This window comes from Anabas testudineus, chromosome 23, assembly GCF_900324465.2.
Source record: "Anabas testudineus chromosome 23, fAnaTes1.2, whole genome shotgun sequence".
Taxonomy (NCBI): domain Eukaryota; kingdom Metazoa; phylum Chordata; class Actinopteri; order Anabantiformes; family Anabantidae; genus Anabas; species Anabas testudineus.
Genome location: NC_046631.1, coordinates 7,516,346 through 7,540,225, shown reverse-complemented (window position 1 = coordinate 7,540,225; position 23,880 = coordinate 7,516,346). Strand labels below are relative to the sequence as shown.

Sequence of the window (23,880 nt, the reverse complement as noted above, 5' to 3'; positions counted from 1 at the left end):
AACAGAAAATCAACTATTCTGATAATTGATCTTTTTAATCAATACCAAATATTTAAATAAAATTCTCTATTATCCCCAAGTTAATTTAAAAAACGTATAATAATTGTAGGATGATAATTGTATCATCGCTTGTTTACTTACTCTGAGCGTTACGTGTGATGCACAGGTCAGAGGTCATCCGGATATTTAGCGTTAGCATGCTATCAGTTGTCAAAATGGCGACAGGGGAGTCCATGGCGGTTAGCAAAACATACACAACACGGATGTTTTTCTTCATAACATTATTTTAAAAATGGGTGCATGACGTTCATTGGACATATCGGCGAAACAAGGAGCATTTTCCACAGCAGTAATTCAGGATATAACCTTCAGGTGAGTTTCCCAAAATGATTAACGGCTGCTGGTAGAAGCTAACGTTAGCTAAAGCTCGTTTGGCTCTTAGCGTTAAGGGAAACAAGTTAGAATAGGGAGCTACCTTTAATTTATTGTTGTGTTTGTTTTTACTCCCCTTATACATGTGAACGTGTGTTAGATATTCAGGAGAAACTCTGTTTACGCTGTTTTGTCACCTTCTGTCAAATTCAGTTATGCTTTAGATCAGGTCCATGAAACCACTAATGATGATGACTAAACTTATTTTATTTATTTATTTCTCAAACTATAAACATTGATCCATTTTCATTCATCTATTTGACATATTCTGCACACACATTGAGTTTTCTGTATTGATGTTATTGTGTATTTGTGTTGGTGTGGATCTTTCCTGCTTGTTCCTGGTTCCTTTTTCTTTCTGTCTGTGTTGAGAACAACTTCCTTCTGTGATTGATAAATATTTATGAATCTTGAAATGTATTAAACTGCATTTATTTCATTTGTCTTTAGGTGGAGACAGAAATGTCAGACCTGGATTCTCCAAAAACCTTTGCAAATAAGGCCAAATCTATTTGCATGGCTGCATGAGATAAGTCATTTTCCTTTTGTTATTTGTATGAACACTATTTTTACATGGTAATATGTTATTGTCTTATTCAGCCTTACTAAGGATTGATCAATTGTGGAGTGTTTCTTAATCTTAAAACATTTAATAGTTTATTAAAATGGTTGTGACTGCACAACCAATTCAGTGCTTCTCCTTCAAACCAATACTAATAATAATGTTATTAATATTACATATATGGATGCATTTGCATTCACATAAGTCTTCTCAGTTATTTTACTTTGATTTTCACCCTTCTCTGTAGTGATTTAGCTATAATATTCAAAGATAAAGGAGTCAGAGTCAGCCTTTTTTTTGTCCCATTTATTTTTTCTTATAAAATTGTAGACTTTGTGGACAGACCAGTTCACAAGAAATTCTAAATCTAAATATTTAGACTCTTTGAAAACAGAATCACAACACAGAGTCCTTTACCTAGATTCATTTTCATACATACAATTAAATCTTCTTTGTTCGTTAAAACACAGTAAAATATGCTTCTCCTTTCCAATGAGTGTGACAATCTTTACAAACGAATAATGAAAGAACAAAAAGCACAATGTCAAAAAGAAAAAAAATACAACTTTAAGTATTTCCAAAGGGAAACAAATAGATTTTAAAGCATGATGCTGCAAATACATTCGTTTTCCAGCAGAGATAAACAAAAACAGTAAAATAAGCACTTTGGTCTTCCTTCTCAAACACACTGAAGATGATTATGCTCGCATTTTAATGAAGTTTGTTTCCGTCAGTAAAAATGCTCACTCATTAACTGAGAAAACAATTAATGTCAGCATTTGAATCACATTTAAGATGCTTTCTTTGTGTATAACGTCACGTACCACGCAAGATTCTCTTGTGATGTAAATTGTCGATACAGTTTTTGAGAGCCAGCATTTGCTTTAAACACAGTCAAGCAGGTGAAGTACAAAAAAAATCTCGACTTTGTGACACCGTAACAAAATGCAACTTTGCTTCTATTTAAAATCTGTTTTTAAAGTGCATATCTTCAGTTATGTTTAGATGTTTTAACTGCAGTGTACAGAAACAGTTGACAGGCACCAGATAACTTTGATTACCGTCAAATATCATGCACATGAAACTACCGTCGAAAGTAATCTGATCTTGAACCAGAGCTAATTTAAATTCTACTGAATTCTTACACTGTTAAAAAAAAAACACCAATCAGATTGTCCCAAAATGCAGCTATAAAGCAGACTAAGTTGGTCGGAGCTAAAACACTCTTCATGCCATTATGATATGCAGGATACAGCATCAACCAATAGCTTTTAAAACAAAAACCAAAAAATAATGAAAATGTCTCTAGAACTGAGTTTTGTATTCAAAGAGCACATCATCTCAGTATTTTTGATAACTGGCTGATTACAAGACTTCATGCCAAATAGCAGATTAAACTATATATTTTCTCATTTTAAGGAGAAAATCTGTGTAAAATTACACAGAAACAACAAAACCACGCAATTCAGACCTGATGTGAAATATGGCCCAAATGCAGCCCATATGTCTAATACAAAAACAAAAATAACATTATAAAGTGGCTTTACATGCAGCAATCTGACCTATCAAATGTAAGCAGAAGTTAAATTTAAAGAAAAAAAAAAGGTTGAAGTAAACACCGTCAAGCTCTGCTAAAAAGGTGTTAAAGTCATTTTAACAAAAGCTTTAAATGCTGTTGTAACAAACGTATCCCGATCACATCAGCTCTGTGAGACACCTACACACGTATTGCTGGAAATACTGTCAAGTGACCCTTAAAACACATTAAAGAAGAAAAAAAGGTCTTTCACATGTGAAACACACATTAGTGTGTGTTTCTCTTCTCGGTCACTTTTTCCCCCCATGTTGTTATTTTCATGAGTCTGATGATTGTTTCTTTGCAGAACTGATGAACACTACATTTCAACTCTCTCCAAGTGAGAACAAAACCGATTTTCTCAGGTAAGTAAAACTTGACCTGTAAACATCGATCAACAAATGTTCAAATGTCATTTAAAGTGTTTTGAATACAGCTTTAGCCACAATTATCACTACCTTTAATTTCAAGATTATTATTCACCGAAACCAGCCAGGGTCAAAGTTCAACATGGCAACTGATCACACTACTCAAAATCCAATGGTTTAATGGACTAAAAAAAAAAAAAGCTGTTAAGCTGTTATGTAACATAATTTGAAGCATTCAGTATCTAAATAATAACTTTTAGTTTATGCAAATAAAACAAATATTACAATGACATTTTTGTCACATTGCAGCTCAATGTCTTTGCCTTTTTTTTTAATTTCTGAATGCGCTGAAATTAAAACTGAACTGTCGCAAATGCAGCTGAGAACCCTAAACCATCATGTTTAATTATAATTATTATAACTTATGTTTATAATAATAGTAACACTTTTATAGACAGGTCAAATATAGCATTTTGTGTCAGAACACAATAAAACAAACTAGAATTCAAATAAACCCTAAGTAAAAACACTGAGTGGGTAAATAAATAGTTTGTGAATTGCACAAAGTGGGAATGTAGAAGGTAAAAGCACTCCAATATATGCCATTTCTCTGTTCACTGTCACGATTTGATCTTCCACAGCTGTGAACAGACAAAAAAAACAAGCTTTAGACACATAACCCTTTACGACATACCTAATAGTAAACAGTATTTTATGAAATGTTATTTTTTTTTTCAGAAACAGTATCACAAGAACAGCAGCTGCAGATGAAAGGCTACATGGAATCTGATAACAACGCAATGGAAGAGCAGCAGTTGGAAAGACAGCAGATGATAACGAAGGTCACAGAGTCAGATAACGCTACTGTGGATGAGGGAGTCAGATCAACCAGGATGAAGACTGTACGTCTACAAACAGTTGTTCTGTACAAAACAACTGAGTCAGGGAAAGATAGTCAGACTTTGTGAACTGCCACACCTTGTTGTTTTTCTGCTCTGTATGCTTTAAATATTCATTTACTCCATTAATTGGTTGTTAAATAAACTGATAACGTTAGACCGAAACATCTTGTCCTGTTCCTTCATAAAAGAACACGCAGGACTTTGCTCTCACATAGAAGAAAGTTTGCTAGTGGATGGAGTCACAGTCCAACAACAACAACAACAAAAACATGTGTTGTTCACATTTATGTAAAAATATATATTTACATACATTTATATAACATAAATAAATGTAAATACGTATCTCTATAAATTTACATGTGTAAAGTGTCTATTTGCATCTGTTTACACATGTAAATATATGTACATATGTGTAATGATATGTAAAATCTTTCCCTTAGCAATTGTAAAGTGTATATTTGATAGCTCAGTGGTTAACACCACTGTCTTTGGTATGGTAGGGCCTGGGTTTGGTTCCTGGTGTTGGGTGTAACAAAGATCTATTGGAAACTCTTGGAATGTTTTACACAAGTAATCCTATTGAATACTTTAAAAAACCAGCATCTAGACTAACACTGAAACAACTAGTAATAATAATAACAATAGTACTAATATCCACAACATGCCCTTTTCGCTGCCAGTGATGAACTGTGCCTGCCATGCTTCTTAGCTGAAGTATTATCATAGTCTCAACGAGGTGGCATTATTGTAGCTTAGTGATAGTTCAGTGGTTAACATCACTGACTTTGGTGTGGTAGGACCCGGGTTCGATTCAGAACTATTTTAACCACTGGTCAAAGCATAATGAACTGTCATCGAATCTTCAGTGTCTACATATGTGACTTCTCAGCAGTGAGCATCTGAGTGTAGCTGGATAGCTCAGTGGTTAACACCTCTGACCTTGGTGTGGTAGAAACCGGGTTCGATTCCAAAGTATTTTAACCACTGGTTAAAGCCTAATTAACTATCATCCAGTCTTCCCGTGTCTACAAATGTGACCTCCTAGCAAGGTACACATGAGCAAAGCTGTGTGGCTCAGTGGTTAACACCTCTGACCTTGGTGTGGTAGGAACTGGGTTCAGTTCCCGGCAAGAGTGATAGTTGCACAGTGCTCACTTCACACCTAATGACTGATTAGGTACAAATGCTACGGCAGGGGGAGCCAGGACGCCAGGACATGGGGGATGCATCACCATCCCCCCAGTTAGAGAGTGGGGCCAAATAACAGAAGACGAAGAAGACCTGAGATAGACAGAAGAGCTGGAGATATAAAAACCATTAGAGAAGTACCTTTGAAAGTCTGAGAGATGTGAACGTGCAGCACAACACAGACTAGAGATAGTTAAGAAGGGTGTCCATGGTGGGAGAGTGTGGAGCGCAGCAAAGCTTCCTTAGAATTTTGTTAGTTGAACTTACAACAGTTAAACAGTTAAAAATAAAATGACACTTAAAACAGCTGACTCTTGAGTTTTTTTTCTCATTTTTAGCTGTCATAATTATAAATTAGCTATTATAGTTACATATAATCAACTGATATATAAGTTGTAAAAATTGTATTTTAAGGAAGCTTTGCTGCGCTCCACACTCTCCCACCATGGACACCCTTCTTAACTATCTCTAGTCTGTGTTGTGCTGCACGTTCACATCTCTCAGACTTTCAAAGGTACTTCTCTAATGGTTTTTTATATCTCCAGCTCTTCTGTCTATCTCAGGTCTTCTTCGTCTTCTGTTATTCGGCCCCACTCTCTAACTGGGGGGATGGTGATGCATCCCCCATGTCCTGGCGTCCTGGCTCCCCCTGCCGTAGCATTTGTACCTAATCAGTCATTAGGTGTGAAGTGAGCACTGTGCAACTATCACTCTTGCCGGGAACTGAACCCAGTTCCTACCACACCAAGGTCAGAGGTGTTAACCACTGAGCCACACAGCTTTGCTCATGTGCACCTTGCTAGGAGGTCACATTTGTAGACACGGGAATACAGGATGATGGTTGATTAGGCTTTAACCAGTGGTTAAAATACATCTGCATCGAACCCGAGCCCTACTACACCAAATTCAGCAGTGTTAACCTCTGAGCTATCCAGCTAGGCTCAGCTGCTCACTGCTGAGAAGTCACATTATGTAGTTGATTATGCTTTAACCAGTGGTTAAAATACTTTGGAATCGAACCCGGTTCCTACCACACCAAGGTCAGAGGTGTTAACCACTGAACTATCCAGCTACACTCAGATACTCACTGCTGAGAAGTCACATATGTAGACACTGAAGATTCGATGACAGTTCATTATGCTTTGACCAGTGGTTAAAATAGTTCTGAATCGAACCCGGGTCCTACCACACCAAAGTCAGCAGTGTTAACCACTGAACTATCACTAAGCTGCAATAATACCACCTCGTTGAGACTGTGATAATACTTCAGCTAAGAAGCATGGCAGGCACAGTTCATCACTGGCAGCGAAAAGGGCATGTTATGGATATTAGTACTGTTGTTATTATTATTACTAGTTGTTTCAGTGTTAGTCTAGATGCTGTTTTTTTTAAGTATCCAATAGGATTACTTGTGTAAAACATTCCAATAGTTCTTATTTCATGTTTTTGTTACACCCAACACCAGGAATCAAACCCAGGCCCTACCATACCAAAGACAGTGGTGTTAACCACTGAGCTATCAAACATATACTTTACAACTGTGAAGGGAAAGATTTAGTGTAGTGGTTTATCAACTGGGGTTGAAAATTGTACATGTTATGTGATAACTTCTTAGTGTAAGTACTGGAAAGTCCAGAAGAGTGCACCTAGACACTCTTGGTTAGTGTAGTGGTAACACCACCACCTCTCATGTGGGAGACTGGAGTTCAAATCCCAGCTGTGACTAGTAGGGGTCCTTAGGCAAGACCTCCTCGTGCTCACCCTGCCTACCCTTGTACCCTACTTGTGAGTTGCTTTGGGTAAAAGTGTCTGCTAAATGTAAATTCTATATGTCCCTTTACAATTTGTAAAGTGTCTATTTGCATGTGTTTACCATGCAAATTTATGTACATACATTTGCATGTGTAATGATATGTAAATATGTCCCTTTACACCAGGGGTCTCAAACTCGCGGCCCTCTCGAGTTTTATATGTTTGACACTTTACAGTGTTGGTGCGGAGCTGAACGAACCAACCAATCACGGTGGGGTATATGGGTCTCTGGGCGGGACATCAGCCGGGATTAATCCAATCAGAGAAACATTTCTCAATGAGTGACAGCAGTGTTGCCATGGAGAGACACCTGTCCATCGGCAATAACAGTCCCCGGTAACCCGGACCAATTAGGGTCGCACCGTTATTTGTGGCTCGTGTTTTTATTTGCAGTTTTTTTTTTTAAAGAGATTTGACCCCCAGCTTCCCTGAGCTGAACTTCAATAAGTCCAAGTACAGGTCCAGACTTACTGATGATCATCTTTAAACCATACTGAGGGTCTCAGCTGCTTCCTCCCTCAAGACAAATGTGGCTCAACTATACAAGAGGAAGCGCTGCCAGGTCTGTAGCAGCAAAGAGTAGACAAGAGAAGAACAGCTGATGTTCTTCAATGTTCAATTCATGTTCAGAAGAAGGTTAAAGGTTAAAGAACTGTTAATACAGACATTTGAATCTGTATACAGCAGATATAGAAGACTGAAGAAATCACATATAATTAATTATTATTATTATTATTTTATTTATTTATTACTGATTTACTTTCTTATTACTTTTTAACGTGATTATTTATTTCATATATTCATATATATTCATATTATTTTGTATTTAAAAAATAAAAATAAATTGATTAGAGAAGATAGGAATTTTTTAACAAAGCTTTTCTTGTGGAAAACCTGATGCGGCCCCCAGAGAAATTGAGTTTGAGACCCCTGCTTTACACTTTACAAGTGTATATTTGCATCTGTTTACACATGTAAATGTGAAAAATATACATGGGTAAATAGATGTAAATATACATATTTGTATATATTTACATATATTAACATGTGTAAACAGATGCAAATACACACAGTGTGTACATTTCAGTAAGGCATATTTACATTCTTAATAATAATAACAACAATAACAACAACAATAATGAATACTTTATTGAGCCTCTTGGGAAAATTGCAGTTGGACAACTGGCAGACAGTATGTTGGTGCTACTACGGGGTTTCGGTGTCTTGTCCAAGGACACCTCAGCAAGTAGCCAGGAGGAACCAGGAATTGAACCACTTACCCTGGGGTTCGTAGACGACTGCTCTACAACCTCATATATATGTACATTTATATATAGACATATTTACATGTGTAAATATATGTATAAATACATATGTATACATATATATTGACATTATACATGTGTACGCATTCTCACACGCTGTATTTACCTTCAGGTTAAATCCTAACAGGTCAGATATGACTCCGGACACAGCGGACAGGATGACCACCTGGGTGATGTTGTAGAGCAGAGGATTCATAGTCAAACCATACAACCTGAACGGAGTATCCAGCTCCTGGACGAAGGGGAAAAAAGACAGAGGTTAGCGAATTTAGGTGTTCATACTGTAGATTCACTCAATGCAACAAAAATCAGTTTTGAAGGACAAGAAATCAGACTGTACCTTGAGTAGTTTGGTAGCTAATTTTAAGACGTTGTTGACCAGTGTCAGCTCCTCTTTCTTGTTTGGCTTCTTCTCCATTTTCAGATATAAGTTGATCTGAGAAACAGAAAACAGATTAGCACCAGTATAAAGAGACCTCAGTGCTGTGTTTTAATACATCTATTTGTTTTGTGTGTACCTGTTCAGTGAGCAGTATAGAGGTGTTGCTGTACTTTTTGCTGGTCTCAGAGCCCAGAGTGACAAACCTGAGCAGGAACAGAGACAGACTGGAGCACCAGATTACCAGCTCCCAGTTATAGTGACACTCCAGGAACGTTTCATGGACATGAAGCAACTGGACAAACAGATAGAGTGTTACTGATCATTTTAAAATAAGTATTTGTCAACAGCAACATTCCTAAACATTATGACATGACGTGTAGTTAGGCTAAAGGTCTTATTCTAAGCTTATAAATGTGCTAAACAAACACGACTGAACAGTTTAATACAGGTGTCTTCCCAATACTCAACTAAAATGTATTGGTAAATTCAGAACTTACCTGGGCACAGCAGATGAAGACAACGGATAAAGTGAGTAGGAAGGCAGATGACACAATCACATCCACTGAACGCTGAGGACCCCTCCTCTGAAAATGCACCAACACAGATTTTCCACTACCAGATTAACATTTTCTTTTGAACATTGATGCTAATTCTCCCACTTAAATAGCAGATTCACTCCGTTTCTAAAACAAATGACCGTATTATTAAAAATTCTGAACTCTCATACCTTGAGGTAAGAGCGTAGCGACAGCCACATCTTGATGTTCTGAACTTTTTTAAGTCTAAAATGGGGAACCTCAGACTTCCTGGCTCTGCGGGCTGAAGTCAGGTGACCAAACAGCTTGGCGAACAGGAGCCGCTGAAACACAAATATAAAGAAATAAATATAAATCCACGTAGTAAATCAGAACTGATGTGTTAATGTTCTTCATGCTTAAAAGCAGTGACTCTGAATTTCATGGTCTCACCTGTTTGTAGGTCCTCTCTGCTACGCTGAGCAGGAAGAAGAACAGCCATATAAGGCAGACACGCACCACAAAGCTCAGTGTTACCATGGTGATAACCAAGGCATCTGCTCCAGAGCCGCATCCCAGTGCAACAGACAGCATTTCATTGGCTGAGAGTGTCGTGATCTGATCCAAGTCACGGTACTGGGCCAGTCTGCAGGAGAGGGACACAGACTGATGTTTATACCTTTAAAATGTATTATATAACATTAAGTTAAGATTACAAGGAGCATAATTATTTCTTAATGTTACAAAAAAAGTCTTATCATACCTGTACGCAAAGGGTGTGAGTCCAAGTGTCACTGAAACCAGGTTCCCAAAGACCTGATAACCAATGCCGGGCGTGTAAAGATTCACCTGTGCATGGAGAGGGGACAGAAAAAATACTGTGGTTATATTTTTTTTTCCATGTGGCCAACCTGTCATTAAGTAAAGCATGAAAAGTACGTTAACATAAGATCAGAAAATCACTCACTCTGTTCATGATCATGCCGCTGATCTCCAGGACAGACATGTCGGCCTTCTTGCACTCGTTTCCCTCCCACACTATGGCGCTCACTCTCTCCAGGCCAGGATTGGAGCTGTGCAGCCAAGGTATGTGACCCTGAGGGGGAAACGAGAAACAATCCACATTAATATTGACTGCAGCACTTCAGTGTGTATCAAAGTAAGAAACCCACATCTAGGGTTTCAGCATTTAAACTACTTTAAAATAAAATGTGTTTAACATGTTCAGTCCACCAGAGGTACTAGTCAGTGGCAACCGGACTGGCCTGAGGCTCTTGAAGATGTTTTGCCTCATCAGAAAGGCTTCTTCATTTGAAACTGACTGATTCAGAGTTCCAGGTATTGAACTGCTGTGGAGTCTTAAACTCTCCACTGATGTTAGATACCCGGTGCTCCAAATGAGGCAGGACACTATCAGGAACCTCAAACGTGTCCAGTTTATACTGGATAGCACCTTTGGGATAGGTTTAGGTACTGCACTGAGTAAAATAATATGTATATAAAGTGCACTTTTGTTTTTCTAATAAGATTAATGTATCTAGTCTCTGAAGTGACAGACCTGATGGAAGGGGTCATCTCTGTATTCCTTTTTAGCAGGAGGACATACAGGCGTTCCACCTCCTTCTCCCTCTGTAAAGAACCAGGTCGCTGCATTAGTTTCAGTACAATAACAGACATCAGAAACAGCTCAGTGTTATGACAGCAGCAGATACGTTCAACATTACACGAGGCATTTAAATAGTGCAGCGTGATTAATGTCATCGCAGCTGCAATGTCAGCATATGCTGTTCTATAACCATAAAAGTGCAGAGCAGGTTGAAATGAACTGGTGCCCAAAACAAAAAGTGCAACTTCTGTTATATGGTGATAGTTTGGATTAAAGCTGAGCGACCTTTAACAGTTACCAGTGAGTTGCTGTGTAGAACAAAGCTACAATAAAGTCGCGAAACATTACAAATTAGATTCACAGAGAAAAGGACAGTGAATGCACCACTGTGGAAACCCTGTCAGCTGACCTGTCTCTGAGGTGCAGGATGATCTGCACTCTGCACAGTGCAAGAAGTCTTCCCACATCAGGTCCTCTGTCTCCGACTCATGTCGAGTGCTCTCCGAGTCCTGAGTCCTCAGACTGGAACATCTGGAGCTGCAGCTGGTGCCAGACTTGGGGACGTCCTGACAGAACATGAGAGAATTGTTGTTTGTCTTCACCAAATAAATGACTTTGAACAGTGGACATGTTGCCTTCAGTGTGTGTGTTACCTCCACAGCGTAGTGTTTCTTGTAGTGATGCGTATTCTTGCGGTTTCGAAGTGTACAGTCACTGTTCATTCTTTCAACTCCTCTGCGGAGGGCACTGTATGACGCTTCAGGGTCTTCCTCGCTGGATGCTTCATCCGATGCTGGCTCCTTAAATACATAACACACGTCAGCCAAATCCTTGACATAAACCATCAGTAAACAAACTGAATGAGAGCTAAGTCTGATATCAAAGTGTCATAGATCACCTTATTGCCACTGGCCATCATCAGTCCTGAGCTGCGGGATGTGTGAGTGTGTGTGGACTGGATGTGCGAGTTCCAGCACACTTCATCAGCCCTGTTCAGTGGATCACATCGCTGCTCGTGGAGCTGAAGGCCCTCCTCGCTGCTGCGATTGGTTACCCGGCCGTCTAATGACACGTAGCCGTTGTCCGTCTCTGTCGACTTGTCGATAGAAAGCTTGGACTTTTTCGATCTTTGGGAGGAAGCGAATGAAAGTAGAAGAGGCGAGATGGGGGAGCCAGAGAAATCGATAGAAGAATAAGCAGCAGGGTAGTGAGTTAACTAGTAACTAACTTCAGTCTCAAAAGCAGAATTAAATCACGTTAAGAGAATGAACACAACACTGTAGCTTCTGCTGTTCTAACCATTCACAGAAAACAGCTGAATAACTGTAGAAATAATTGGACCGGCAAGGATTAAGGTAAACTATTGCAGGAAAATGACCCCCGCCCCCATGAAGTTTTCTACTTCACCGATAGGAATTAAAGTTTAAATCTGAAATTAGTTATTTATTTTCAGAAATGCTCCACACTGATTTCTCCTGAAAGCCGATCCAAGCATGGAGAGAAGCAGCAGACTGTTACAATAAAAGACAAAATATAAACCCTTGCTGGTTTTAAAGAGAGTAAAGAACACACAAGATGCCTCGTGCATGTCTTCCATAGAAAATTAGCTGTAAAGTTCCTCAGCTCCTCACATGACCGACCAGCAAATCATTTAACAGTGATGGTAAAGGAAGTGGTGCAGCTACAGAAGCTCAGATAAGGCTGGGATTCAGTTTGTCTCTTTAGAAAATCAAAGATAAATGTGATTTATCAATTCAGACTTTAAGTTGAATATGAATAAGCACAGTGTGTATTATTACACATGTACCTTACACCCAATATGAATGTACTCCAATTAAAAACCATTGTGATTAAACTGAAGCCCAGTCTCTGCACATTATCGCTTGTTAAGGAAGATGGGAAACAAAAATACACACCCAGCTTTACAGATATCATGCCAGAAATCTTGGAAGAGAGCGCCCAGGCTGTATGTAGTGCTGGCTGAGTGGGAGTGTGGCACCCCCTCCTGTGTGTTATCGGTAGTGCTAGACCCGTCGCCTTCCCTATGCACCTCCATCTGAGATGCCTTCCTCAACTTCCTTCAGTTTGGAAAGAATAGAAGTTGGAGACAGGCTTAGAGCAGAACTTCAAACTACAGCAGTGTGTCCACCGGGAGCATTTTCTTCTTGTAATAGCACATATCTAATCAGGTGCTACAATTCTCACTAGGTTTTAACTTCTACAAAAGAAAGACGTACTTCACACCCACAAGTCTGGCACCCGCTGGACACACAGGCCAAAGGCAAATTCTACAAAATAGGTTATTATTCTGCAAAATTAGACATAGAAGTCTTCAAAATGTGTAAAATATGAGAAAATTTCAAAAACGAGAGGCAATGTAACCTGAAAGACATTTTGTCACTGACGTGTTAAAGCGCTGCTGCTGTTCTTGTTACCACAGCAGAGCACAGAGGGCGTGTTTTCAAATGTAAAAACTTCAAAGGATGGCTCAGGATGTATTTAACAGTCTCTACTAAATTAAAAACAAAACACTACAATAATTCCTAGTTTTGATTTATGAGATTAAATTGGTGTAGAAATTGGGCTGCTGCAGTGAAATTTAGTGTGTGACCAAATGATCAATGAGTGTGCCAGTGATGAAAAGTCTTCTGCGCTAGAAACTGATTATACTTTCTGGCTTCGAGATGAAAGAGGTGGATGAGGAAAAGAGAGACAGAAATAATCTCAGGAACAGAATCAGTTTGGTATTAAAGAACTGTAGCAGCTTCATGATTGTACCCTTTCCTTAATTCAAGTGAAAGAAAACCCAGATTGATTCAGTGAAAGAGAAAACACCAAAATCCACATCACTCAAATTCCAAAACCCCCTAAAACCTTGGTCCAATTTTCTTTCCAAACATCTGAAAATTGTTTGCATCATTGTGAACCACAAACAGCAGCTGCACACTGACACACTTCAAATCAACAAAGTGTAAATCCAGGCACTAGAAAACACCAAGTAAAGCTTGCTCCTGTCTGCTTTCACACAGCCAATCAGTCTTGACGAATCAGTTCCTTGTCGTCTTTAAACTCTAGATTTATCACACAGAGATCCCTTAAGATTACACAGCTCGATCAATCAAGTGGCTCATTTTGTTTGAATCTCATTTAACATACAAATATTTTTCAAATGTCTGGGAAAAAAGTAAGTTTTAGTCTTAAACATGATTCAGACGCAGATAATAGAGTGGCAGGATTTTCTGATTCATTTGCATTAATCTCTCCATAAACACGATCTCTCACATGTTCTTTTAAAAGAAGAATGTGACAGAAAGCAAACAGAAGCAGCTTTTCCTCCAGCATTTCACTCCATCTTTTGCCATGTCCCATTTTCCAGACACTCCCTCCCTCCTGAAAACTTGTCCTCTAATTTTGCTCCTTTTCTCACTCCCATGTTCCTCTGTGTCCTCTTATCCAACACTGTTCTTTCTTTCTACTTCTGTTCTTGTGTCATCCTTTGCTTGATCTGTTCTCCTCATCCTTTCTCTCCTCTACTCCAAATCATTTCCCTTTCACTTCCTGCACTTGCTCATGTTTCCTTCCTCCCTCTTTACCTGCGTCTCTTCCCTCCGCTGCTGGAGGCAGGTTTCGGGGTTCTGGTGGAGACGATCTGGCAGTGGACGGTGCCCAGAAGCAACATGAGCCAAATGGCTCCAAACACCTCAGTCGCCGGTATCCCATGAGGCTGAGGGATGGTCACATACAGGACTGCTGCTGCCACTGTGAGAGACAGAAATATGGACAAATGACATTTATTACAACATTAAATTAGGCCACAGACATATTTGTGCTGTGTAACTAACCAAATGTCAGTGTGTGTTTGAGCGCTGTGTTAATTTTATACTTCTGTGGTCAGAAATTTCTCTATGAAGTGCTTCTGCAGCCGTGTAAAACCGCTGAGGTTAAGTGTGAGTTTTTTTATGTGTTATGTGCAGGAAACGAACAGGAAGGGTGGGGGGCTGAAAAATAACAGTTTTCATCAGTGTTGAAAATGGCAACAAGGTGCATGAGGTGGAAAACACTCTTCAGTGTTTGTGTATCACCATGTGCCAACATCTGTAGGTGTAACCTGGGAGCGAGTCACGCTTCAAGACAAACCGGACTGTGAGGATTTAAATAGTACAGATGATTAGATGCTCAGCAGCAGCTGAACAACTTGTGACCTTGGTTTTCAATAGAAGGTTTTAACATTCACCGAGTAACAGACTCCAAATTATTCTGTGATGTTCAAATGATGATGATGTAAGTCTGTTGAGCATATTGAAATGAGGAACTGTAGATATAAAATAAATTGAAGTACAGCTTTGCAACTCTGTGACAGATTTCTCATATGTAATAAATTGATTTTGCTGCACAATTTAGGAGATCTTACATATTTCTACTTCAGCTGTCATGACTTCATTTGTCCCTCCCGCGTGTTGGTAATTTCCAATAAAGGAGAACGACCAACAGTGTAAAGATGACAACGTGTTTCAACTTTAATGACCAATGCCAAGACAAACACCACATTTTGGCAGCTGTTACACAGCCCTGTGTCAGGCCTACCTTGCAGCAGATAGAGAGCCAGCAGGATGAGGAATATGGCTCTGGAGGTAACCTGGATCCACCATCGATAAAAGAACGGGAAGAAGACGACTCTGACGATGCCCTTCCTGGTCAGTGACGTCCATGGACTCTCCGGTTTGGCTTTGGCAAACGCCGAACCTGAGGAGGAAGAAAATCAATACACACTTAATTTAATGAGAGTTATATAAAAAAATAAATCACTTGATACATCCTGGAGTCACATTAGAGCTCTGTTTATCGTCGTCTCTTCCTCATGACTCTTCTTTTTCCCCCTCCCTGCTGTTTTATCAGTTCAGATCTTTATCTACACCCATCCATCCACATCTTTCCCCTCTCTACTTTCTTCCTGCGCAATGAAATAACAATGAGGATACGTTTGCCTGATTGTTGTGATCGATGGGAGGCAGATGCAAATAGATGAGAGCACAGATGGAGAGATGAAGACAGGAATGGGCTGAGGATTAACAGTGGAATCTCAGGTTCATGCGTGTTTAGCAGGAAGCCTGTTAATTAGCTTGATGGAAAAAAAGGTATTACACACACATATACTCAAAGTTTTTCTCACCTCTAACCAGGTCCACATCGATAAGGTCTGGTTTCACATGTCCTGTCTTCTTTGGCTTGTTCCTCAAGCCCTGCAGGGGGAGACAGAGACACAGAGTCAGGGGCACTTAGAAAGAACCAAATGAGTAATAACCTGCACGTCTACAGCAACTCAGCTGCAGGAGGCTTCTCGTGCATTTTATGCCATAATAAACACGCATTAGTGTTTGAGGGGGCACACCGTGCATTTCTCCACAGAGATGCATTCATCTGAATTATTATTAAAACAACTAAACATGTCTATAGACCTCTTAGCTTGTGAAACCAGCTACATCATTTATAAAAAAATAGTGTGTTAACAGCTCTAATTTATCATAGTGAGGTTTCCTGTTCCAGCTTTAAAGTTGGTGCTCTGTGTAGTTAACAGCCTTGAGAATAACACTCCTCTGGCACACTGACTTCCTGTGCCAGCAAGTCACTTCCTCCTATGACGCGCACACACACCCAACTCAAACACATATATACATGCATGCATGCATATATGTGGGTGTTTGTGTGCAATTGCTCTTTCAGATGTGATTATCTACTGCAAGATTTCTTGTGTACAAGGTTCCAAACCATCTATTCCTCCTGTAGCTGTTGGATGAAGCTCACTGAGTATTGTGCAGAGCTGTGACAAGATGCACTCTGTTGTTATTGTTCTTACTATTAATAAACACATTTGTTAAACTACTATATTATACCACTAACAGTAACTCTTGTAGGAAGCTGATTTAACACTGACTGAAATGCCAAATACTAAAAAAAACAGTCTTCAGTTTAAACAACTACACCTTTTCTTATCCGAGTATTTAGCGTTTGATAACTTTGACCTCTTTGGATAAATGTGTGTAAGAGAAAGAATAAATAAAATCTCATTTATGCATCATCAGGTATACTATCAGAACGACTAAATAATTAATTAAGTCGTGTCAAAGCTCAGAAATGCGACACATTTTAAGGATGTGAGCCACTGAACAAGCTGTCCACTTGAATCTGGCCTCCCCAAGCTAATATTTACATAAATGCCAATCAAATTCTGTGTTATCAGTCTGTAGTCTGATACAGAGGCTTGATGGAGGCCCTTATCTTTAAATAGCACAACCAACAAGCTAATACGCTGTAATGTGGGTGAGAGAGCAAGAGGAGAAGAGCACGGCCGAGTGTGTGAGTCCGTGCACGGCTAAAAAAGAAGCCGATCGATGACTTCCTCTTGGCAGTAGATTTACTGCAGCAGTAAACATCTCGTCTGACCACAGCTCTATTATCTCTGCTCTATTCCTAGCTCCTTATCTTTATCAACTTGTTTCTCATTCAGTTACAGCATATGACGCTGCCTCTGTTACTCACCCAAAAGGAGTGATTCCTTTAAGTCAGCAGTCTCAGGATACGCTATCATTGCTGTATTAAGGCTGCAGGTGTTTATTTTTCTACACACACAAATGATTTCTATGCAAATGTTTTTCAACAAGGTAATTTGAAGCTAGCTGTATATGATGTAATATCACGATTGGACCAGCAGGTGGTGACTGGTTTTCTTCTGCAGACCAGTCCAGCAATTTGTTATGAGTTAATTTCACATGTACAGTACTTAAAAAAAAAAAAAAAAAAAAACAGTGGCCAGAAAGACCAGATCAGTTTGTCAATGTGGTTTCCCTGTACACTTTAAAATGAGCTGATAATGTTCTCTAGTATTTTAGCTGAACGATGGAATGAAACTTATGTAATGTAATAATATTTTTGTAGTTTTGTTGCTCATTGGTCTCATTTATTTTTATTATTAGATATCAATTAGACTTAAATGTCTAATAATGTAAATTATTGCCAGAAACATATGTTACTTATGATTCTAGACAGTATGATAAGGACATAAAACAGCAGCCATAACTTCTCTAAAACAATAAAGTTCTTATAGCACATTATTCTAAATTAGTCCATTTCTCACTGCTAAAACAGGACTTCTGCACATCTTCAAGGCGGCTGAGATCCCTCAGGTTTATGAGAACAATCACCCTTCTAAAAGTTTTATGAGCCTGTAAACAGTATAATTAACACTCAACAGTGGCGAGGAAGTGACACATCTTCTATCTATACTATGATAAGATAAATGCTGTCTGCTGCAGCTACAAAGAGTGGGAACGATTTACTTTGATAACCAGAGTGGCAGAGCTGCACGTTTGTGTGTATGTGAACTTTGATCTCATTACAAACAGCACCTCTCACCTCTGATCACAGGATAAAACACTGTTCACCGTGTTTAGATATGGCGCCATTAGGATTAATTTAAAACTAAAACTCTAAGAAACATTATCCTGTGCTTAAAAGAGACTGGATGTAAGACAAGCTCTCATAAAATCTGAGAAGGGAGGGATGAAGTTATCCGTCCAAGGTGAAAGGTGAGAGGTCAGAGCAGAAAGGTGAACAGGCTCCAGTTACCATCAACATAAGCAGCTCACATGAAAAATAAAATCGTCCCTTTATCCTCTAACCTGAGGCAGAGAGTGACGTCATGAAGCAGTGTGTCAAAAATATGAATATTTCAGAGCAAACAAATACAATTTAGTTTTTCTTTGTGACACATTATCTATTCTTTCATCATGTGTTAGTGTTAGTATCAACACATGGGTGACAAATTAAAAGAAAAAAGAAGAAGTGTCTTAGACAGCTAATGTGCAATGATCATTTGGTGTTTTGATGACTAAGAGTCAAACCAGTTGGTCCAAAGTCTTGATGCATACGTTCTGTCATAGTTTAGTTGACACAAATCAACACTGCATATGTGAAACGTGTCACGTCAGCTCTGACATTAGCAGCTACTAGTCAAACACAGTCAGTGCAAGGTGGGTCAGGTAGGTGCCAGGTTTTGTAAACAAAGGAACAGATGTTTTATTTAATGTCTGTCTCAAATCAGACAACGTTGCAGAAGAGCTGAATCAGCAGAGTACCGAAACTTGTGGCTTTTAAAGACCTCCTCAGACCGACTAATTCACGTCAAAGCCATGCAAAGAGAGACTTGTTTTCACTGCAACCACAGAAATCCCTGCACTCCAGTTTCTCCACTTCCTTCTCTGTCCTTACCAGTGGTTTTGGTTTGAATGGTGACTTTAATCCAAGTCATCATAGTTGGCGTCAGTCAAACTAACTATGATACAGTCACACAAAGGAATTTCTGCATTATGAAGAAGCTTGTATTTGACAAAACCCCCTGACTCATTAATCTGGCTGCAGTTTAACCTGGAGAAAACTGCCAATCTTCCTGCTGCCAATCACGAAGCAGAGCTGCTACAGTGTGAACGTAGGGTGAGGTTAATAAACACACCAGGATTCAACACAGCAAGTGCACTGAGCGACCAAATCAACCAATCACAGTCTACAGCAATCTACTGCGTGGGTGAGCAGACGTGCACTGTGGGGCAACGGGAGGGACGTCCTCCCCGATGAATACTCACCAGAGAAATGAACTGCAGAGAGGAGGAGGAAAAGAAGGGATGGAGATGGAGGTGAAGAGAAGGAGAGATGGGCAGGTGACACCCAGCCATGAGGGCAGAGAGGAGAGTTAAAACAGAAAAAACACTGGAAAAGAACTGACGGCATGGTGAGAGACATCAAAACAGAAGAACAGGAAGAAGGCAGACGGATGGAGGAGTGAAAATCAAAGAAACTTTTTGAATAAGCAGAAAAAAAAAACGCAAACAGGGAAATGAAAAAACAAAAGAAAAGAAAAGTGAAATAAATACATGGAGGCGTGGCACAAACAAAAAGTGAAACGAAAATACCTTTATTTCGCGCTGCTCCACTGATTTCTCCCATATCTGTTGGTCGTAGGCGCCAATCTGGGAAAATAAAAACAAACCACGATTAAATGTAAAGAGCTTGAGCACACATTGTTTTTGATGTTTACAGGAAGAAGAGTAGTTGTTTATTACACTGTTTATTACTCTAACTTTTATCCATATGGTGAATCTGAAAACAAGTACAAAATTGTGATGATATTGTGACGTGGTTTCAGATCAGTGTGATCAGCTGCAGCAACACACTCAACACATTTGTTAGAGCTCAAGGTTCCTCACGTGCACAGCATCTTTAAGCATCAACTTTCCTTATGCACGTTTTAACTAACACAGAATGAGTTGGGTTAACATGGTTAACATTTTTCCAGGACCAACCAAACCAGCTGAGCAGACTCAAGACACGAACTCTATAATTAGTGTACTTTCACCGTCAACTTGTCTAGTTTCATTTTCTTTCTTGTCTAACGTGACTATAAAACCGGGAATCAGGTCCCAAATGCCAGTGTAACATTCACTGGGCGGGCTGGGTTCAATGCCCCTGCAGAGTGGAGCAGTTAATCCATGCTTAAAGAGATCTGTGACAAATACACACAATAAGCAGCCTGCATGAGTTCAGCACAAGACAGAGATGTAAGATGGGAGCGAGTAAAAACAGAAAATGATACAAGATAGTTGGAAGCTGCCCAGATATCTGACCTGGGAACACACTCCAAGGTCAGACTGTGTGACTGTAACCCTGTCGTTGTTGCCAGTTTCTTATTTCTCCTTCTCAAACCACACAGTAACCTGCAGCAACAAAACTGAGCCCTGACACCGTTTGCGTTGCAGTCGTTCTTCATACAATGCGTGTTTCACAGAGTGTGAGGATCAGCTGATCATCAGCAGATCAGTGCGTTCATGTGAGCATGCAGCATCTCCTAAGCACCAAGTCTAGGTCACCCTGTGGGCTCACCAGTGGAAACTCAGCATCTTTAATGAGACTTCATTAAACATGAATAGGAAGAGAAGAAGAGAGAGGTGAAAGAGAAGTAAAGAAGAACAAGAAGAGACAGAAAATACAATTCTAATACAGGGAGAAAGTGTCCATACAATTTAGGCTAAACTGTTTATAGATTTGTTAAATTTACTCACTGCGACATGCATCCGTTTTATTTCTAATTGTCATTAGTCTACATTTTAATAAACATCCCAATAATAATCACTAGATACCAGCAGGAGATGTGGGGTGTCGTGACACCACTGCCCTGCAGGTCACAGTATAAGACAGAAAATTACAGTTTCATCACTACATCCAAAGCTCTCTGTACAAACCGATGATACTGCTTATCAATTTGTTTAGTCTGTAAGCAGCTGAGTACTGTGTGTGTGTGTGTGGTTATCGCTTCTCATTATTTTTTACGGACATAAATATGGCCAAAATAAAAGGAAACTAGAATTACAACATGGTCGGTCGTACAGTACGTCTCTGACAAGCAGTCAGGTTACACTTCACATGTGCTGTATGTCTGTCCACACTCATTCTAATCAATTCAGATGTAATTTAAAGCTGTGTCATTGTTCAAGCATAGAAGCACTTTGGCATAACTCACACGATTAAAGAGGGTAAAATCTAATCTTTTCCTGCAAACGTTATGTTTTGCTTGTCTAGAAACTTGCCTCAACTGTTCAAATTTGATGGAGAAGGAAAAGGGGAAAGAAGAAAAAGAAAAGGGCCCCTACAGAAACAAGAAACAGAGGACAAACAAAATGACAAACTATAAACACAGACAGAAGCCAAAGACTGGATACATTTCAGTCTATTACTTCAAGATATGAACAGCAATAACTATTTAATTATTATTATTATATTAATGATCATTTTACTTTATCAACCTTAAACACAACTTTAAACCACTATAGACCGTTATTCTGCTACTGTATTTTAGATAAACTCAAATTTTTCTAATTAGATTTTTAACTATTTATTGACAAGAGAGAAAACTGGATGTTGAGGCTCCACCACCGGGCAGCTGAGCACAGGATAGAAATCTGACATCTGAACTAATTTTCTCCATTTTTCAGCCCATTAAACAAACAAACACACACACACACACACACACACACACACAGGAAAGCATGTTGAGTACATGTGGAGGACAGCCAGAGGGCAAACATGACCAGACTACAGAGTAGAGATACGAGGAGAGGGTGTAGATAAGGAGGAAGCTCAGGACAGAGAGAGAGAGACACACACCTCATTACATCATGATGTAGGGAGGTAACACCGCTTTATATCTTCTTATCCACTCACATGCACGCAGCACACTGTTTACATAAGCGCCTCCTCTCGAAATAAATGAGCACCTAAGCAACACAGCATTTACATTACAGTTCCTCTATTGACTTGCCTCTCAACATTTTCTCGGTTTTTAAATAATAAAAAACACTGAACTGAATAAAGTAGCGGCCAGAGGTTAAATATTATTGGTTTGATTATGTAAAACCTCATTGAGCTAAATTATATCACAGACTTCAGCGAATTTACAAGTGCTGAGAGGGAACCAGACGGAGGATGACGAGGCCGAAAGTGTCGCTGCGGCAGTGCTGAGGTCACCATGACGACGGATGGAGAGACAATCCAAAAGGAGGGAGAGAGAGAAGGGGATTATGTCGGCAAAGCAACAGAGTTATATAACAACTGCCTCTGCAATAGACGAGCTGTTACAGACACACTGATAGGTGCTGATTTACAGGCGTGTGGCGGTTTCAGTGCGTCTCCAGCACACAGACATTCACAAGCTTTAACACATGAACGCACGTTTGCTGCGAATTCATCAGTGTTCAGCGTTGGCATTTATCTCTCTTATCATCAGCTAGCTGGGGTTCTTCAAGCAGCATCACACACAGACACCAAAGCTGCTCTGATCAATATTTGTATGTTAACAAAAGAACAAACATGTGTAAAAAGATATAATGAAGTGAATACAGGATAGAGAGGCATGAGCATTTTTTACGGCATCTCACAGATAAAATACTGAAAATGACCAACCGGATTAAACTACTTATCTGTCCTAAATACATTTCATGTCTCTGCAAACTGGGTATTTCTCCTGATCTCTTCTTTACATGTCCTTGCTCCAGGTTTGCCACCGTATATGCCGTCTAATTCCCTTTTTGCCTCGAGGAAACATGAGAGAGGACATAAGACTAATATTTGTGCATGTTTTTCATATGACCTGCACAACCCTACACTTGGATTCAATGCTCCTGCTGGTGGGAATGATCTCATCCTATACATGTTTTTTCTTGGATCTGTACTACTGTTAGATTCTTAATGCAGGAACCATAAAACAACTTTTAATTTCATTTTTGCATTTTAACCTTTACTTGATTTCACATTCACATCGTGTCATTTTGAAGGACTACAGCACTGTTCTCACAGTACTTATTATTTAGACAGTACATTACATTATCTTTGCAAACACAAAGCTCTTAACTCCTGCAGACTGACAGCTCAGATGACATTTGAGAGGAAACGATTTGTCATTTTAACTAAAAATGTGCTTCATCAGTTCCTCTTTGCTCATTCCTGCATCCCTTGATGCATCTTATGTGTGAGGGACAAACACTGAAGGATAAGATGCACATAAACTAATGGGAAGCGCCCACCGTTTTATTTCCTGTTTCCTTCCTGTATGTGAATCTCAGTCTTCATTGTGGGACAGGCTATGATGGAAAATCCCTCAGCTATTCTTGGGAATCTCTCATTTACATATCGCTGTCTGGGTGTGGACAGATTTGACCAGGATAAACCACTTGTATAAACACACTAAGAGAATGCCAGCGCGTGTGTCAACATTGAATAAACAAATCTAAAAGGTTTCACTTTCAAATTGACTGGTTTATCCAAATTACAAATGCATCAAATTACATGATCAATTTATAATTTTGTCCACTCAACAATGGACAGAAGAGATATTCAATCCTCGTATTTGTAAACAGTTAGCTTCCTATTAAAATCTGTGCCGGCTGCCATATTGTATAATTACAATATTCTATCAGAAATCCACAAACAGCAGCTATGATCATGTCCTAAAAAGTCAACTATGAGACACCTGCAATTGCCTGTCAATGTGTTTAACCTGAAAATCCATACCTTCAATCAAAAACTGACTTATTAAGTTAATATAAACAAGCAGCTAAGATGTGGATCACCACAAACACCTCCCCAAAAAGACAAGTGTGATCAAATTAA

General features: G+C 39.3%; 1 protein-coding gene and 1 long non-coding RNA gene across 3 annotated transcripts in view; one reads left to right on the top strand and one right to left on the bottom strand.

Moving 5' to 3' along the window:
• The first annotated feature begins 215 nt into the window (after positions 1–215).
• On the top strand, positions 216–2,155 carry LOC113163743. Its single transcript, XR_003298931.1, has 2 exons — positions 216–372; positions 883–2,155. It is a non-coding gene; the product is annotated as an uncharacterized LOC113163743 (long non-coding RNA).
• Positions 1,280–23,880, bottom strand: part of LOC113163742 (putative homeodomain transcription factor 2) — a 38,235-nt gene continuing 15,634 nt past the window's right edge. Inside the window, exons 4-21 of one of the 2 annotated variants that reach the window (XM_026362642.1) lie at positions 19,632–19,688; positions 15,839–15,908; positions 15,253–15,411; positions 14,262–14,427; positions 12,585–12,746; positions 11,567–11,795; positions 11,322–11,468; positions 11,078–11,234; positions 10,621–10,691; positions 10,030–10,158; positions 9,826–9,911; positions 9,516–9,708; positions 9,275–9,406; positions 9,045–9,131; positions 8,684–8,839; positions 8,506–8,601; positions 8,272–8,397; positions 1,280–3,579 (exon numbers count right to left, since the gene is read on the bottom strand). In XM_026362642.1, coding sequence (XP_026218427.1) covers positions 3,559–3,579; positions 8,272–8,397; positions 8,506–8,601; positions 8,684–8,839; positions 9,045–9,131; positions 9,275–9,406; positions 9,516–9,708; positions 9,826–9,911; positions 10,030–10,158; positions 10,621–10,691; positions 11,078–11,234; positions 11,322–11,468; positions 11,567–11,795; positions 12,585–12,746; positions 14,262–14,427; positions 15,253–15,411; positions 15,839–15,908; positions 19,632–19,688 — 2,244 coding nt within the window. In that variant the 3' untranslated portion in view covers positions 1,280–3,558. The remainder of the gene's footprint in view (positions 3,580–8,271; positions 8,398–8,505; positions 8,602–8,683; positions 8,840–9,044; positions 9,132–9,274; positions 9,407–9,515; positions 9,709–9,825; positions 9,912–10,029; positions 10,159–10,620; positions 10,692–11,077; positions 11,235–11,321; positions 11,469–11,566; positions 11,796–12,584; positions 12,747–14,261; positions 14,428–15,252; positions 15,412–15,838; positions 15,909–19,631; positions 19,689–23,880) is intronic. The other variant, XM_026362643.1, reaches the window with a different exon arrangement.